Source organism: Canis lupus, chromosome 16 (assembly GCF_048164855.1).
Source record: "Canis lupus baileyi chromosome 16, mCanLup2.hap1, whole genome shotgun sequence".
In the NCBI taxonomy this organism is placed as follows: domain Eukaryota; kingdom Metazoa; phylum Chordata; class Mammalia; order Carnivora; family Canidae; genus Canis; species Canis lupus.
Window position 1 is genome coordinate 27,513,124 of NC_132853.1, and position 17,160 is coordinate 27,530,283.

Here is a 17,160-nt window from a genome sequence, read left to right on the forward strand (position 1 = left end):
TAAATAAATCTTTAAAAAATAAAAATAATTTTAAAAAACCATTTGTATTTACTATACAGTTTGCTAATTATTTATGTAACTTGGGTTGGATATGAGAAGAATGAGACTAAAGAGGGCAGAAGGGGTTTTTTTGCCATGGATTTTTCTATAAGCAAAAACAGGGGAGAGAGAGAGGGAGAGAGAGAGAGAGAGATGGTTCAAAAAAATGGTTTTAGAACATTTGGATAAATTTTTTTTTGCTGTACCAGTGAAGTACTGGTTGTGACTCACGTTTATTTGTGCTATTATTGTTTTAAAAGAGACTTACTATTGAGTTATCTCGAACTCAGAAATCAAGAGATTTGTCACCACCAGATAATCATCTTAGCCCCCAAAATGATGACACTTCTGAGATACGTGCTAAGAAGTCTGTATCATGCACCGATATGCTTCTCCAGGATGGTTCTACTACGGCTTCAGTAAGAGAGGTCAAAGAGGATGAAGAAGAAGAGGAGAAGATTCAGAATGAAGATTATCATGTAAGGGGCACCTGGATGTCTCAGTTGGCTAAGTGTCTAACTCTTGATTTGGGCTCAGGTCATGATCTCAGGGCATGAGGTAGAGCCCCATGGCCAGGTCTGTGCTCAGCAGGGAGTCTGCTTGATATTTATTACACACACACCCCCCCCATGCTCTCTGTCTCTCTGTAAAAATAGATAAACTCTTAAGTTTTAAAAAAGATTATCATGTAAGAATTAGACTTGTTTTAGATTCATTTTGTGTTTTATAAGAGAAATAAGATTATGGTTTCCAATATAGAGAATCTATATAAAAGTCTTGTCTATTTATTTTCATTACTAGTGTATGCCCATCTGTAAATATTAATAAGTCAGAAGTTGTTGAATCAAAATGTTGCAAAGTTCTAAAATTTATTGTAGAAAACTGTACATTTTACAAAACAAACTAATGCACTAGAAACTATAAATTGTGGAAATAAAAAATGCATTCTATTTTCACTCACTAAAACTAGTAAAGTACCTTATTTTTGCATATGTAGGTAGAATGATTTATGTTTTGGGAGATAGCCAGGTTTTATCCCAGCTAAACCACAATCAGAATAAGAATTTAAATAGTAATTGTTACTGTTTAAAGTGAGACAGTGATGCAGAGACAAGGTTTTTTGGGGTTTTTTTGTAACTGTTATTTTTAAGATGGGAGACTTCAAATATGTGTTAAAATGAAGGAGCCAGTGGTAAAAGAGGTAAGGTTAAGGTACTGACAAGACAAACTATTTAAGGACATAAGAGTGGAGTGTAGCACTCAAATGAAGCAGTTAACTTTTGATAGGATGAGGTTAAGGAAATGGTGGGATTTGCAGGTTGGGCAGTTTAAATTTGGGGATATTTACACTTAATGACCAGTGTATTTTTTGGTGCAGATAGGTGATGGTTTTATGAAGTCCTTGATATCAGAGGTTAGGTAAAACTAGAGAAGTGATGATTTGAAATGTTACCCTGTAAAGAGCTTTACTGGCAGTTGACATGAAGTATATGAAGCATTTCCAGAGGCATTGAAGGTCTAGCTGAAAATGGTGGCAATAAGTTATTAGTGGAACCAGATAATGTGGTTGTGCAGTTTTTCTATAAAGGGCTCAGCTGCCTCTGCACAGAAGCAGAGAATTCTGATGATGCATTCTTCTTTGGTGCTTGGTCAGTTGGCTGGATCAGATGATCAACTGAGTAAAAACATTTGAAATAGAAGTCTTATTTCTTTGTCTTGACCTAGCATGAACTTTCTGATGGAGATCTGGATCTGGATCTTGTTGGGGAAGATGAAGTGAATCACCTTGATGGCAGCAGTTCCTCTGCCAGTTCCACAGCAACAAGTAACACAGAAGAAAATGATATTGATGAAGAAACTATGTGAGTCTCTCACATTAACTACCAATAAAGCATCTAAGTGGTAACTCTTAGAAACATGTTAACTAATTTAGGCCTAAAAGTGGGAATATACAACATTTTTACATACTATAGAGTATCTTAGATAAAGAAGGAGCTTGAAGGAAAGATAATCAGTTTCCTCCCTCTCATCTCTGGGTTCCAAAATGAGATTTAATTTTTCATTTTATTTTTGATTTTGTAACTTTTTCATATTTAAGAAAAGTCACAAAAATATTAAATGACAGTTCCCTTGTTCCCTTTTCCCAAATTAATTCCCCAATGTTAATATTTTGCTGTGTTCCTCTATTCTGTTGTTTTTTCTTTTTTTTTTTTTTTGGTGTGATTTTCAAGATTAGGTGAATATATTTTTCATTATGCTTCCTAAAAACAACTGGGTTTCTTATGTAACTGCAGTAATCCAAAATCAGGATTAACATTGATGTAATACTATAATCTGTGACCATTTAAACATCTGCCATTGATGTCCTTTGTCTAGTCTAGGATCCAATCTGGTATCGTATGTTGCTTTTAGTTAAGTTTCTTTAGTCTTTAATCTGGGCCACTTAATCTTTCTTTAATTTTTTGTTTATGACTTTTACATTTCTTTTTTGAAGATTTTTATTTATTTTTTCATGAGAGACCGAGAGAGAGAGAGAGTGGCAGAGACACAGAGGGAGAAGTAGGCTTCCTGCAAGGAGCCCAGTATGGGACTTGGTCCTGGATCCCAGGATCACGCCCTGAGCTGAAGGCAGACACTCAACCCAGGTGTCCCATATGACTTTGACATTTCTGAGAAAGAGCAGTTAATGTTGTAGCAAGTCCCTCAATTTGGGAGTCCTCTGTATGTTTCCTCACAATGAAACTGAATTATGCACTTTAGGCAGGAGTAGTAGAGAAGTGATGTTAGAGCCTTTTTAGAGTATCATAGAGGAAATGGTGGAAAGACACGTCTTTTATCTGTCCCATTATAATTAAGCTGATATCTACCAGGTTTTTTCCACTCTAAAATTACTAATTTTTGCCTTTGTAATTAACAAATATCTTGTGGGAACTTATTTTGAGACTGTAAATATCTCCCTCCCATCACCTATTTCACCCATCCCCCAATTCCCCCCACCTGAACCCTTTCTGGTAACCATCAGTTCTTTGTCGTTAAGAGTCTGTTTCTTGGGTTGTCTTTTTCACTTTTTCCCTTTGCTCATTTGTTTTGTTTCTTAAATTCAATATATGAGTGAAATCATATATTTGTCTTTCTGACGGACTTAGCATTGTTCTCTCTACCTCCAACCATGTTGTTCAAAATTACAAAATTTCATTATTTTTTAATGACTTAATAATATCCATTGTATATGTAATATATACATACACACACACCACATCATCTTTATCTGTTCATCAATCAGTGGGCACTTGGGCTGCTTCCATATCTTGGCTATTATAAATAATGCTGCTATAAACATAGGGATGCATGTATCCTTTCGAATTTTTGTATTCTTTGGGTAAATACCCAGTAGCGCAGTTGCTGCTGGATCATAGGGTAGTTCTACTAATAACTTTTTGAAGAACCTCCATACTGTTTTCCACAGTGGCTGCACCAGTTTGCATTCCTACCAACAATGTATGAGGATTCCCCTTTCCTTACATCCTCACCAGTATCTGCTGTTTCTTGGGTTTTGATTTTAGCCATTCTGACAGGTGTGAAGTGATGTGATGTCTCATTGTGGTTTTGATTTCCATTTCCCTGATGAGTGATGTTGAGTATCTTTCCATGTGTCTCTTGGCCATGTGTATGTCTTCTTGGAGAAATATGTGTTCATGTCTTCTGCTTGTTTTTTTAATGGGATTATTTATCTTTTGGGTGTTAATTTTGATGAGTTCTCTATGGATTCTGGGTACTAGCCCTTTATCAGATATATCATTTGCAAATATCTTCTCCCATTCCATCAGTTATCTTTTAGTTTTGTTGTTTGCTTTGCTGTTTCTTCCAGAAGCTTTTTATTTTGCAATAGTCCCAGTAGTTTATCTTTGCTTTTGTTTCTCTTGCCTCAGGAGATATATCTAGAAAAAAGTTGCTATGGCTGATGTCAAAGAAGTTACTGTGTTCTCTTCTAGGATTCTCATGGTTTCAGGTCTCACATTTAGGGCTTTAATCCATTTTGAATTTGTTTTTTGTGTATGGTATAAGAAAGTGGTCCAATTTCATTCTTTTGAATGTTGCTATCCAGTTTTCCTAACAGCACCATTTGTTGAATAGACTTTTTCCTGTTGGGATATTCTTTCCTGCTTTGTTGAAGATTAATTGACCATATAATTGTGGGTTTATTTCTGGATTTTCTATTCTATTACATTGATCTGTGTGTCTATTTTTATGCAAGTACCATACTCTTTATTACTATAGCTTTGTAATATAACTTGAACTTTGAATATAACTTGAGGGATTTTTTTACCATGTTGTACTTGTCCAGTGTTTTTTTCTGTCTGTTGAAATGATTGTGTTTTTATCCTTTTTCTTATTGATATGATGTATCATGTTGATTGACTTGGGAATATTGAAACACCCTAACAGCCCAGTGGGGGGAAAAATCCCACGTGATTGTGGTAAATGATTTTTTAATGTATTGTTGGATTCAGTTTGCTAGTATTTTGTTGAGGATTTTTACATCTATGTTCATTATAAATACTAGCCTGTGGTTCTCTCTCTCTCTCTTTAAGATTTATTTCTTTTATTTTAGAGAGAGTGCAGTGGGGGAAGAGGGACAGAGGGAGAGAATTTTTAAGCAGACTTCCTGAGTGCAGAGCCCAACAAGGAGCTCCATCGTAGGACCCCTGAGATCATGGTTGGAGTTGAAACCATTACAGTTACACGCTTAACTGAATGAGCCACCCAGACAGCCCATGTGGTTCTTTTTTTTTTTTTTTTTTTTTTTTTTTTGTGGTGTCTTCATCTGGTTTTGATATCAGGGTAATCATAGCTTCCTAATGAATTTGGAAGTTTTCTTCCTTTCTGTTTTTGGAATAGTTTGAGAAGAATAGATGTATTAACTCTTTCTTAAGTGTTTAGTATTAAAAAAAGGTGGTATAATTCAGTTGTGAAGCCATTTGGTCCTGCACTTTTGTTTGTTGGGAGTTTTGTGTTTTTGGTTTTATAAAAATATTTATTTATTTATTCATGAGAGACAGAGAGGCAGAGACACAGGCAGAGGGAGAAGCAGGCTCCATGCAGGAAGCCCAATGTAGGACTCGATCCCAGGAATTTGAGATCATACCCTGAGCCAAAGGCAGACGCTTAACTGTTGAGCCACCCAGGCATCCTGGTTAGGAGTTTTTTGATTATGGATTCAATTTCTTTGCCCGGTAATCAGTCTGTTCAAATTTTCTGTTTCTTCTTGTTTCAATTTTGGAAGGTTATATGTTTCTAGGAATTTATCCATTTCTTCTTGGTTGCTCAATTTGTTGACATGTGATTTTTTTTATAATACTCTCCAAAAATTGTATTTATGTCACCTTTATTGTTATTTCTCTTCTCTCATTTCTGATTTTATTTTATGTATGTATTTATTTTAAGTTGGTTCTACACCCAAGCTGGGACTTGAACTCACAACCCTTGCATGGGCTCAATAGTCGCATTCACTACTGACTCAGCCAGCCAGGTGGCCTTTGTGATTTTATTTGGGATATTTTCTCTTATTTTCTTGATAAATCTGACTATAGGTTTATCAGTTTTACTGATTTTTTTTTTTCAGAGAATCCGCTCCTCATTTCATTGCTCTGTTCTATTCATTTTTAGTTTCTACATAATTTATTTCTGCTCTTATTTTTTATTATTTCCTTTCCTCTGCTGGTTTAAGTTTTGTTTGTTGTTCTTTTTCTGACCCCTTTAGGTGTAAGGTTAGGTTGTTCATTTAAGATTTTCCTTGCTTTTGGGATCCCTGGGTGGCGCAGCGGTTTGGCGCCTGCCTTTGGCCCAGGGCGCGATCCTGGAGACCCGGGATCGAATCCCACATAGGGCTCCCGGTGCATGGAGCCTGCTTCTCCCTCTGCCTATGTCTCTGCCTCTCTTTCTCTCTCTGTGTGACTATCATAAATAAATAAAAAAATTAAAAAAAAAAAAAGATTTTCCTTGCTTTTGAGGTAGATCTGAAGTGCTATAAACTTCCTTCTTAGAACTGCTTTTGCTATGTCCCAGAAGTTTTGAACTATTGTGTTTTCATGTTCATTTGTTTCTATAATTTCTTCTCTTATTTCCTGGTTGATCCATTCATTGTTTAGTAGCATGTTATTTAACCTCCATGTATTTGTGCTCTTTCCAGATTTTTTGGGGGGGTTGACTTCAAGTTTCATAGTGTTTTGGTCAGAAAAGATGCTTGCTGTGACTGATCTTTTGGAATTTGTTGAGGCTTGTTTTGTAGTCTAGTATGTGATCTATTCTGGAGAATGTGGACTTAAAAAGAATGTGTATTCTGTTTTAGGATGGAATGTTCTGAATATATCTGTTAAATTCCTCTCATCCAATGTGTCATTCAAGGCCATTGTTTCCTTGTTGATATTCTGTTTGGATGATTTTTCCATTGATGTAAGTGGGATGTTAAAGTCCTCTACTGTTCTGGTATTATTATCGATTAGTTCCTTTATTTCTGTTTATTAACTGTTTCATATGTTTAGGTGCTCTTATGTTGGGTGCACAAATATTCATTAATAGTTCTTTGCTCGTTGGCTTGTCCCTTTTATTACTATAACTGTTCTTCTTTGTCTTTTTGACAGTCTTTGTTTTGTTTTAAGAAAGAGCGAGACAGGGTGAGGGAGCAGAGAGAGAGAATCTTAAGCAAGCTGTACACCCATCATGGAGCCAGATATAGGACTCAATGAGTCAACCTGGAGCTCTGTCTCTTGATTCTGTTTCCTATGATCAGAGAGATCATGACCTGAGCTGAAATGAAGATTCGGATGCTTAACGAACTGAGCCATTAAGCACCCCTTACTGGGTGCTTTATATATCTTGTCTAAGTTCACTGGCTGGAGTGTCCAATAGAATGTTGAATAGAACTAGTGAGAGTGGACATCCTTATCTTATTCCTGATCTTAGAGGGAAACTACACCATTAAGTATGCTGTTAGATGTGAGTTTTTTATAGATGCTCTTCATCTGGTTGAGGAAGTTCCCTTCTATTCCTTGTTTGTTGAATGCTTTTATGGTGATGATTTGTTAGATTTTGTCAAATTCTTTTTGTGTTATCTATTCAGATGATTATAATTTTTTTTTATTCTGTTAGTATGATATTTAACTGATTTTTGGATTTTAATCCAACTTTGCATTCCTGAAGTAAATCCCATTCTGCAATGATGTGTAATTCTTTTTATCTTTTTTCTGGATTTTGTTTGAAAGTATTTTTTTTTTTATGCTGTATATTTCTCTGTGGCTATTTTTCAGCCTTTTTCCTCCCCCAGGGAAATATCTCAGAGCTCTAAACCTAGAGTGAGGACAAAAGTGTGATGATTTCTCCTGTTTTAGTAGAGAACCAGTAGGGGTGGACGAGTTAGGGATATACCCTGAGATCTTTTTAGCTTGTCTTCTCATACCTAGAACCTCTGTTTATGAATGACTTGGGACATAATGATTCAGGCCCCACTATTCTTATTATGCTGCGCTCAAGGTGGGGCCTTGGATCTGATTGGAAGAAAAGTATCCCCATACTTGACCACATTTATCCACTTTAGTCTCAGCAACTGTTAGCGAGGGGGAGGATGAGAAATGCTTGTGTTTTACCCCTCCTGGGAATGTAGCCTTCTATTGGAAGGCCTGTGTTCTTGGCTGCACTAGTCTGGAGTAGAATTTCTATATCCAGAAATTGGATACAGAATTGAGAGGGGAAGGAGCAAGTGGTCCTTTTGTTAAGTACCTCAAACTCAACTTTTTTTTTTTTACCAGATTTTAACACATTTTCTTGATGAGTTTTTTCATTTTCTATGTGCTCTTAGAACCATTTCCAGAGTCTGTAGATGATTGTTGTAAAAATAACTTTTACCAATGTCAGTGGAGCAGGTCTGCAGAGCTCATTAAGCTGGGAGTTGATCTTGTGACTTCTTTATATACCCCAAACTAGCACTCATTAGAGCTCTTCCATAATAGTACTTTGTCATTACAATAAGGTAATAGTGGATGTCTGACTGGGTCAGTTGGTAGAGCATGTGACTCTTGATCTTGGGGTTGTGAGTTCAAGCTCCACAATGGGCGTAGAACTTACTTTAAAAAAATAAGTAAATAAAAACTTTTTAAATTAAAAATTAAAGAAGGTAATAGTGTTTTTTGATAGGAGAGACTTTGTGAAGACTTTGGTAGGAAGCAACACCCTCTTTCTGAAATAACATTTTAAGATAATAGTAGGGTCTTTTTTTTTAAGGTTTTATTTATTCATTTGCAATAAAGTGAGTGCAAGCAGGGGTGGTCAGAGAGAGAGGAAGAAGACTCCCTGCTGGGCAGCGATCCTAACTTGCTCCATCCTGGGACCCTGAGATCATGACTTGAGTCCAAGGCAGACACTTAACTGACTGAGCTTCCCAGGTGCCCCAAGAAAATAGTATTTAATCGTATATAATAATTTGATCATCTTTTCTTTTTGAACCTTAAAATGTCATTTAAAGCCCAATTTCTTACGACTTAGATTTGTATTAATAGTTTGAAGCTATAGTTCTTTGAAGCTATAGTTTCTTCTGCTAACAATGATTCTCAGATTTTCTATTTTAAAAATTAAATGTTGCCAACGCGTCTTGGTATTTTTAAAAAGTAGTCTGAACATTAACACTACCAATACGTATGATAATGACAAAAGCCTCTTTCCTCATTTTTGTATTGAGAATTATATCCTAGTTTACAGGAGAAAGAAAGCTATGCACTACTGTTATGACATTCGTTCAGGTGTGACAAATAATGTTAATTGTCCCTACTCTGTAGGAATAATGAATTTTGTATATTCTTAGGTCTGGAGAAAATGATGTGGAATACAACAACATGGAATTAGAAGAGGGAGAACTTATGGAAGATGCAGCTGCTGCAGGACCATCAGGTACAGAGGCCAAGGAAGATGCACAAGCTGTTCTGTCTTCTCTTTTTTCTTCTCTGATTGTCTCATATTTTAATATATGTCAGCCACTGGTCTACATGGCTAGTGGTATTGGAAGTGCTATATTATAAATATATATATGTTAGAGTATATTTGAAACCTTTAATAACAGCAAACATTTGGTAAGTGTTCTTATGTACCAGGCATTGTGCAAGAACACTTCATGTATACCTTATCTCATTAACTTAAAACATTCTGTGAGATAGATTTTAATATTTTCTGCTTTTTATAGCTATACAAACTGATATGTAGAGAAATTTAAGCAATTTGCTGTCATTCACAATTTAGTAAATCAAAAAGAGGTATTAGTGTTTTGGGTTTGTCTGAATCCAAGGCTCATGGTTTTCTCTACAATGATATACTATCCCTTTTATGATGTATAAGTCCTGTTTGTATATCTAATTTGACTGTAGAATAATATGAATAGATTCATGGAATGTGGCTTACAAAGGACCTTTTTTTTTTTTTTAAGATTTATTTATTTATTTGACAGAGAGTGTGTGCACACACACACACACGGGGGAAGGGGTAGTTAGAGGGAGAGAATCCCAAGCGGACTCTCCACCAAGCACCGAGACTGACATAGGGCTCGATACCATGATCCTGAGATCATGATCCTAAGCCTAAACCATGTTTCAGACACTTAACTAAATCACCCAGGCACCTCACAAAGGACCTTTTGAGAGCTCATCTTATTCATGGAAAAACTTGGGGTTTAATTGCCTAGATCATATAAATAGTTGTTGGTAGAACCAGACTAGAACTTCACATCATCTTTTTCTTGGACTCCATTTTTTGCTAGTCCACACTGCTCCTCTTGGGATGAAGTGACTCAAATACTGCTTGTTTTTTTTGTGTGTGTTCTTAGACCTGTTTAATTAAGCGTGCAAATCTTGAGTAGAAGAATATAAGATGCTTTGTACTGCTTTATTGATGTTGCCCTTGGTACAAACACTGGCATATTTATAACATGTTTGGATCACTGAAGGCCTCAGCATTTCAACTTCCACCCATGCTTTTTATTCTTCCTACTTCTCACTTTATTCTAGGTGATCTCACTTATACCTGTATTTCAGTTCTGTCTATATACTGATTACTCTTCAAGTTCTATCTCTAGCCTTTATTTTTCACATGACTTCCAGACCCATGTACCAGTCTGGTTTTGATGTTACCAGACTCAGCATCTTGCAAACAGAAATCATTATCTTTTTATCTGTCTGCCTGCCTGTCAGTAATAGCTCATCATCTTAGTGATTGATCATGTTAATTATTCTTCATATTTTCCTCTAGCTCAAACTCTGCCTTTAATACATTACCCAGATCTGTTGATCCTGCCTCCTCAACAGTACATGAATTCGTTTATTACTTCCCATTCCTTTGCTGTTCCTACTCTAGGCCACTTTCTTTCAAAACAGCCTCCCCTCTGGGTTCCTTGTATTGTTCCTTTCCATTCTGTTTTCCCATAGCATGAGTTCAGAATGAGTTGTTTTTTCCCTTCAAATTTATATCTGATCATGTCACTTCTCTACTTTAAAACCCTTTATTGGATTCCATTAACTTACAGGATAAAGCCAAGTTTGCTAATGGTACAGAAGGCCTTTCATATGATGGCTCCTACTCACTTCTTTAGCCTTACCTCTCTCATACTTTCCTGTATCACTTTTCAGCCCAAAGGAACTTCTTTAATCTTCTCAAATGTGCTTCCCAACATGTTCCTTCTATCTTCTCATACCAGGCATAGTCAACTCCTATTCCTTTTTCATTTTAGCTTGCATTTATTCCTGGAAGCCCTCCTCAGCTGTGTGTCCTTGCTCTCTTTTTCTGCTCTCTCAAATTAACCTATTAGAATAAATATTAAACAATATTATAATTGCTTATTTAGCTACCTATTTTCCCCTTTATCTCTGAGCTTCATGAAGCTCTGGGCCAAGAAATAATGTACATCTTAATTTTGTATCCTGACATTTAACACAATATGGTAACGGATCATTTAATATTTTTCAGATAAATATTGAGTGAATACACTTTGTTTTACTAAGTGCTAAGTGTAATTTTCAAAGTTTGAAATGTATAGAAAAATTCAGAAGTTCTCTTGGTATAAAATGAAGATGGGTGGACTGAGTCAAGGTTACTGAATATTTTTCAACCTTGCAGGGTGTTTTTTCTTAGTTAAATCTATCATTTCCTCTCAAACCATATTATAGGGAAATTTGAAACATTTTTACACATACTGGGTAATGGGTAAATAAAAGATTATATTTTAATTTATTCATTCATCCACCAGACATTTATTGGATACTTACCTGGAACTGTGTCCTGTTTTACTATCTGGAAGACATCTCTGTTACACTTATGTTCTGCAATTCTGAAATTATTAATCCAATAAATAGTTTTAAAGACCTGTTATAATCCAGATGCTAAGTTGTGGGTGCTGAGGATATAATAGTGAAATATACCCAGTTAATTTTTATTTTGTGCTTTTGGGAATTTTAAATATTTGGTAGACATTTCTTAAATGCCTTCCCTATATCAAGATTTCTGGAAAATACAATGAAAAAGACTTAAGTAATTTATAATCTACCCGTGAATAAATACACGAACACATTGCTAAAAGGTGTAAGACAGTACACATACAAAAGAATTGCAAATTTCTTTAGATACTGCCTCTTCAGGAGGTGGAACATAACTCCCTACCCTTAAATGTGGGCTGTGCTTAGTGACTTGCTTTCATGATAATAGTCCAGAAAGGGAAAAAGTAACTTTATACCAGAGAAATCTGGCAAACTTTATTTTAGCCATTGTTGTCATATTTAACATCATCCATGTTGTCATGTTGATAGCATGTACCCTTGTTATGATTTGTTGAGGATGGTACTTTACACCTGTGATGTTGTCCTCCCCAAAACCCATAAACACAGTCTAACCATGAGAAAAACACCACGTGAACCCTAGTTGTAGGACATTTTACAAAATATGTCACTAATACTTTTTAAAACTGTCAGTATCATTACAAGCAAGAGAATTCTGAGGAACTGCCCCAGACCAGACGAACCTAAAGAGAAATGATCATCTAGATATAATTTGATGTTCTGGATGCCACCCTGGGACATAAGAAATACATTAGGGAAAGATGAATGAAATCTGAATTAAGTACAGAATTTATTAGTTAATATATCAGTATTAGTTCATTAGTTATGATAAATGTACCATAGTGATGAAAGCTGTTGACTGTGCAGAAAGTGTGTCGTGGAATTTACAGGCATGCTCTGGATTATCTTTGCACCTTTTGTAGAAACCTAAAACTACTATAAAATGAAAAGTTTTAATATATAAAAAAGATGATAAAAGCTAAATTAAGGGTGAAGTTGGGCTGAGTGTGGAATGAATTATTACATGTAAATTAGAGAGGGTCCATTTCAAGCCTGTTGTGGTTTATATTTCACAACCACACTATCATCTAAAGAATTATGTCAATGAAGATATTTAGTTGTCCATTATGTAGAAAATTTCTCTTATACAGAAGCTAGGTATGAAGTAAAATAATACATATATTTTTAAGATTTTATTTATTCATGAGAGAGAGAGACAGAGACATAGGCGGAGGGAAAAGCAGGTTCCCTGCAGGGAGCCTGATGTGGGACTCGATCCCAGGACCCCAGGATCACGACCTAGCCGAAGTGAAGGCAGATGCTCAACCACTGACTACCCAGGTGTCCCTGCAGTAAAGTAATATTTATTTAATTTCAATATATAGGTTATATTAAATAAGGCTATATAGCTTGAAGTAATTATTTAATGACTCAGGTGCCTCTTCAAGAATTGCTTTTAGTTTATTGAGTTATTTTCATTTAGTTACAAGAGAACACTTAAAATCATGTGTTGAAAAAGTATCATTCTGAATAAAAAGTATTCTAAAAATATCATTCTTAATCTATAACATTAGCTAGTATTCAAACAACACTAACTGATTAACTTTTCCTTTAAGTATAATTAAATTTGTGCAAATTTATAGGATGCATTTTTCTACATTTCGATTTCTTTTGCAGGTAGTAACCATGGGTATGTGGGTGCCAGTAGCAGAACGTCAAAGATATTAAATAGTAGAATTTGTAGGACTTAGGAGTCTGACTGGATGGGATGGATTTGGTGGGTGTGTGGGGATGATTCCTTAAGGCTTCTGGGTTAGGCTGGGCTCTTACAGAAGATAGTCCAGGAACAGAACATAATTTATTCAATTTGATCTGTGTTGATTGCAAGAAACCTGTAGGACTAATTAGAAGATCTCAGGTATGTAGTCTGGTCTAGAAAGATACATTGATTTTTTTTTTTCCAAACAACATGTCTTATTAATCAGAATAAATAAAAAATTCACAAAAGACTTTCTGTAGTATATAAAGAACTTCTGTAAATCAACAGGAAAAAGATAAGACTACCTTCTAGGAAAAAAAGGACAAAAGACTGGAATAAACACTTCATTGAGGAGGCTGTCCACATGGCCAGTGCACATTTTAAAAAGTACTTAGCCTCTTTCATCAGAGAAATACAAATTGATGATGTGTCCCACTGTGGACCTCTCAAGTTTATTTATCTTAAATAGAGTTTGTTGAGCTAAGCTTCTTGGATGTGTTAGATTAATATTTTTCTCATCATATGGTGGAAATTTTCAATCATTTTTCTTTCATTCATGTTCTTTCTCTTTGCTCTTCTGTGACTCCCATTATATATATGTTGGTACATTTGATGAGATCCCACAGATCTCGGAGACTCTTCATTTTTCTTTATTTTTTTTGGTAAGTGCCAAATAAAAGCCCAATAAGATACCATTGCACACACACTGTAGCAGCTAATATATAAAAATATTTTTTAAACTGGCAATACTAAATGTTGAAAACATGTAGAGAGACGAAAACTCTCATATCTTGCCAGTAGGAATGAAAATTGATACCACAACTTTGGAAAACTGTTGGGCAATATGTGTTTAAGATGAACATACACATACCTTTGTGTGAGCCAAGGCTAGTGAGTAGATTTTTTATAAGAGTATTTAGGGCAGCATCATTCTTTTTTAGGTATTGTCATTGTGTCTCTATGTGTATGTTTTTTAACTTAAGAAAAATAAATATAGGGATGCCTGGGTAGCTCAGCGGTTGAGTGTCTGCCTTTGGCTCCAGGTATGATCCTGGGGTCTGGGATTGGGTCCTGCATTGGGCTTCTTGTGGGGAGCCTTCTCACTCTGCCTGTGTCTCTGCCTCTGTCTCTCATGAATAAATAAATAAAATCTTTAAAAAAGAAAAAGAAATGCAGTTTATAACCAAGTAAAGGATGTGAGAAAGCTGGTTTAGAACTAGACTGTGTAGGACCTTGAATGTCATGCTCCTGCATACAGGCACTATGATAAAATGAGGAACTTCAGTAGATCAGTGTGACATTTTAGCAAGGGCATAGCTCAAGAGGTGGGGGACCTGTCATTGATACATTTACTTTTTTATGAGTTTTATATTTTTTTCATGTGACCTTCAAGAGCAGTTTATCTACTGAGAAATTCAGTAGCTTTATTCTTAGCAGCCAAAGACTGGAAGCAACCCAGATTCTTCACATATAGAATAAAGAAGGAAATTGGGATATATTAATATATGGGATGCCACCCAGCAATAATGTAAATGAATAAACTGCTACATACAGCAGTATAGATGAATCTCATGAATATAATGTTGAACAAACAAGCAGGATATTAGAGTACATACTATCATTTCATTTATATAAAGTTCAAAACCAGGCAAAATTTTTCTATGGTATTTAATTCAGGATGGTTACCTTTGGAGAGGAAAGTTAGCAATTTTAGGAGACATGGGATTTGGGGGTCACTGGTACTTTGTGAACATTTATTAGGCTGTATACTTTGTATTGAGACAGACCTATATATACAACATCCAGAACGATGGCAGTATCAGCTCTGAGAAAGGGAAACTGAAATAGATGCTCAAGTCTTTGATGCCTGTGGATAGTGAGTAGAAAGGATGGGAAGATGGGATGGAGGGAATAGCCAAAGGGCATAAACCACGAAAGAAAGGAGTTTTTGATCATTGATGAAGGCCTTGGAAGAGTATTGAGAAACAGGAATGTGCTAGTGTTAAATGGGTCCATGTAATGTGGAAAAATGAGCAACTTTTATTTTTAAAGAAGAACCAGATACCAGGGCAGTAGCTACAATACACAGGGCCACTGAATAACTATTATCCAGTCGGAACCGCCTGGGCAGCTTTTTAGAAAAAAATTCTCAATCCCACTCCAGCATATTTCTCAGACATTTGTGGTGGAGCTAGCAATCTGTAATTTTAAAAACTCCTCCCAAATGCAGTTTGATTTGGAAACTTCCTAGTAAAGGAAAAAGGGTTAAGATACAGTTTCAAGGTGGAGAGGGGATAGTGTTTTTTTTTTTTTTTTTTTTAAAGAGTTCAGCTTTTTCTTGAGCACATTACAAAGGTAATCAAAAAAGACCAAAGCGCATGTCATCATCAGATTCATCTGATTCTTCTTTCTTTGCTTCCACTTTCTTTTTTCGCCTTCTGTCCACAATTATATTTTATTCCTGTTGTGAATAGGGGTGTGTGTGTGTGTATGTGTGTGTGTGCGCGCGCGCGTGCGCGCTTGTTCCAGTTCCTTGCTTCCACTTTCTTTTCCTCAGCCAGGGCAGCAGTAATAGAGGGGCCACGACCTCCTGGTGTCCTAGTATCCACCAGCCTCTGCATTTCAAAAGAGGCTCCTGATGTTGACATAGGCCAGGGCCTTTGCAAACAACACTGGCCAGAAAGGTTCAACGTTTATACCAGATCCTTTATTTTTTGTATTTATTTATTTTAAAGATTTTATTTATTTATTCATGAGAGAGAGAGAGAGAGAAAGAGAGAGAGTGGCAGAGGGAGAAGCGGGCTCCATGCAGGGAGCCCGACATGGGACTCGATCCCAGGAATCCAGGATCACGCCCTGGGCCGAAGCAGGCGCTAAACCGCTGAGCCACACAGGGATTCCCATACCAGATCCTTTAATGAGGACATTGATCTTATCCTCCATGGATGTCACTTCATCATTGTTGCAGAATGAGGGCCAAGGTGCTGGTGAGCTCCTGGGTTGGAGGCTGTGGTGCAGGTGAATGCTGAGTGGCACTGTCAGACGTGGTGCTAGTCCCCAGATTAAGTGAGAGCCTCACTCCAGTGTGGCCTTTCTTGGATGCACTGAGCACCTTTGTAGAAGTTGAGGGAAAGAGGAGTTTTCTGCTATATTTTAATAGGACTTTCAGGGGGTACCAAGTCTGGGAAGAAAAATTTGCAGTGGGATGATATCCTCAGAAGAGGAAGTTGGAAAAGGTGAGGATGTGAATATCGATGAAACACATAGAAATAAATAATTGGCTTGAAGCTTCGGAATGATTGGAATTTTTCTTCTGAGTTACTTCGTTCCAGATCTCTCGGAGAAATACTCATGAATAGTTAGGACCTGATTATTTTGTGTTATTTTTATATTACTTATTTTAAGACGTTACATGTAATATTTTAAAATTTTGAGTTTCTTTAGAATACATTTAAATAGTTTTCTTGAAGGAGGTCAGTTTAACCACCATTTCCATACCTAATATTTGCTAGTTATTGTATTAGGCACTAGAGAAAAATCAAGTGGCTTCTTTAGCTTAAGGAGCTTAGTGCAATATAGGTGATGGAGATAGGACACTGCTCACAGGTGTCAATACTGTGCATCAGTCTGAAAACTTGAGAAGATTACTGTTTTGGTGTCTAGTTCCTTGGAATCTGTGATACTGTGGAGATATATGTCTTTTAAGACCACCGGATTATAGGACATACTCTCTTTCCTTCACCCTCATCCCCCTGATTATACATATTGTATATGCTACCACCTTTCTATTTCTAGGGCTGAGGATGGGATTGAAGGTTCTTCCTAAATTCTGGATAGTAATGAGTCCAGTGCTTAGTCACTGTGCTTATGTTCACCTCTCTGGCAATCTGGCTTCTCCTTTCTGCATCTCATCATGTTGTTACACCAACTCCTAAAAGATAGGTCCATAGACAAGTATTCAAACAACACTAATTGATTTACTTTTCCCTTAAGTAT

The 17,160-nt window shown here is 36.2% G+C and overlaps 1 protein-coding gene across 17 annotated transcripts in view; it reads left to right on the plus strand.

Annotated features, from left to right (window-relative positions):
* TRIM37 (tripartite motif containing 37) overlaps window positions 1-17,160 on the plus strand; it is a 240,383-nt gene that overhangs the window by 65,963 nt on the left and 157,260 nt on the right. For all 17 annotated transcript variants that reach the window (XM_072779768.1, XM_072779756.1, XM_072779751.1 and 14 more), the window contains 3 exons: window positions 300-518; window positions 1,765-1,901; window positions 8,894-8,979. In XM_072779768.1, coding sequence (XP_072635869.1) covers window positions 300-518; window positions 1,765-1,901; window positions 8,894-8,979 — 442 coding nt within the window. The remainder of the gene's footprint in view (window positions 1-299; window positions 519-1,764; window positions 1,902-8,893; window positions 8,980-17,160) is intronic.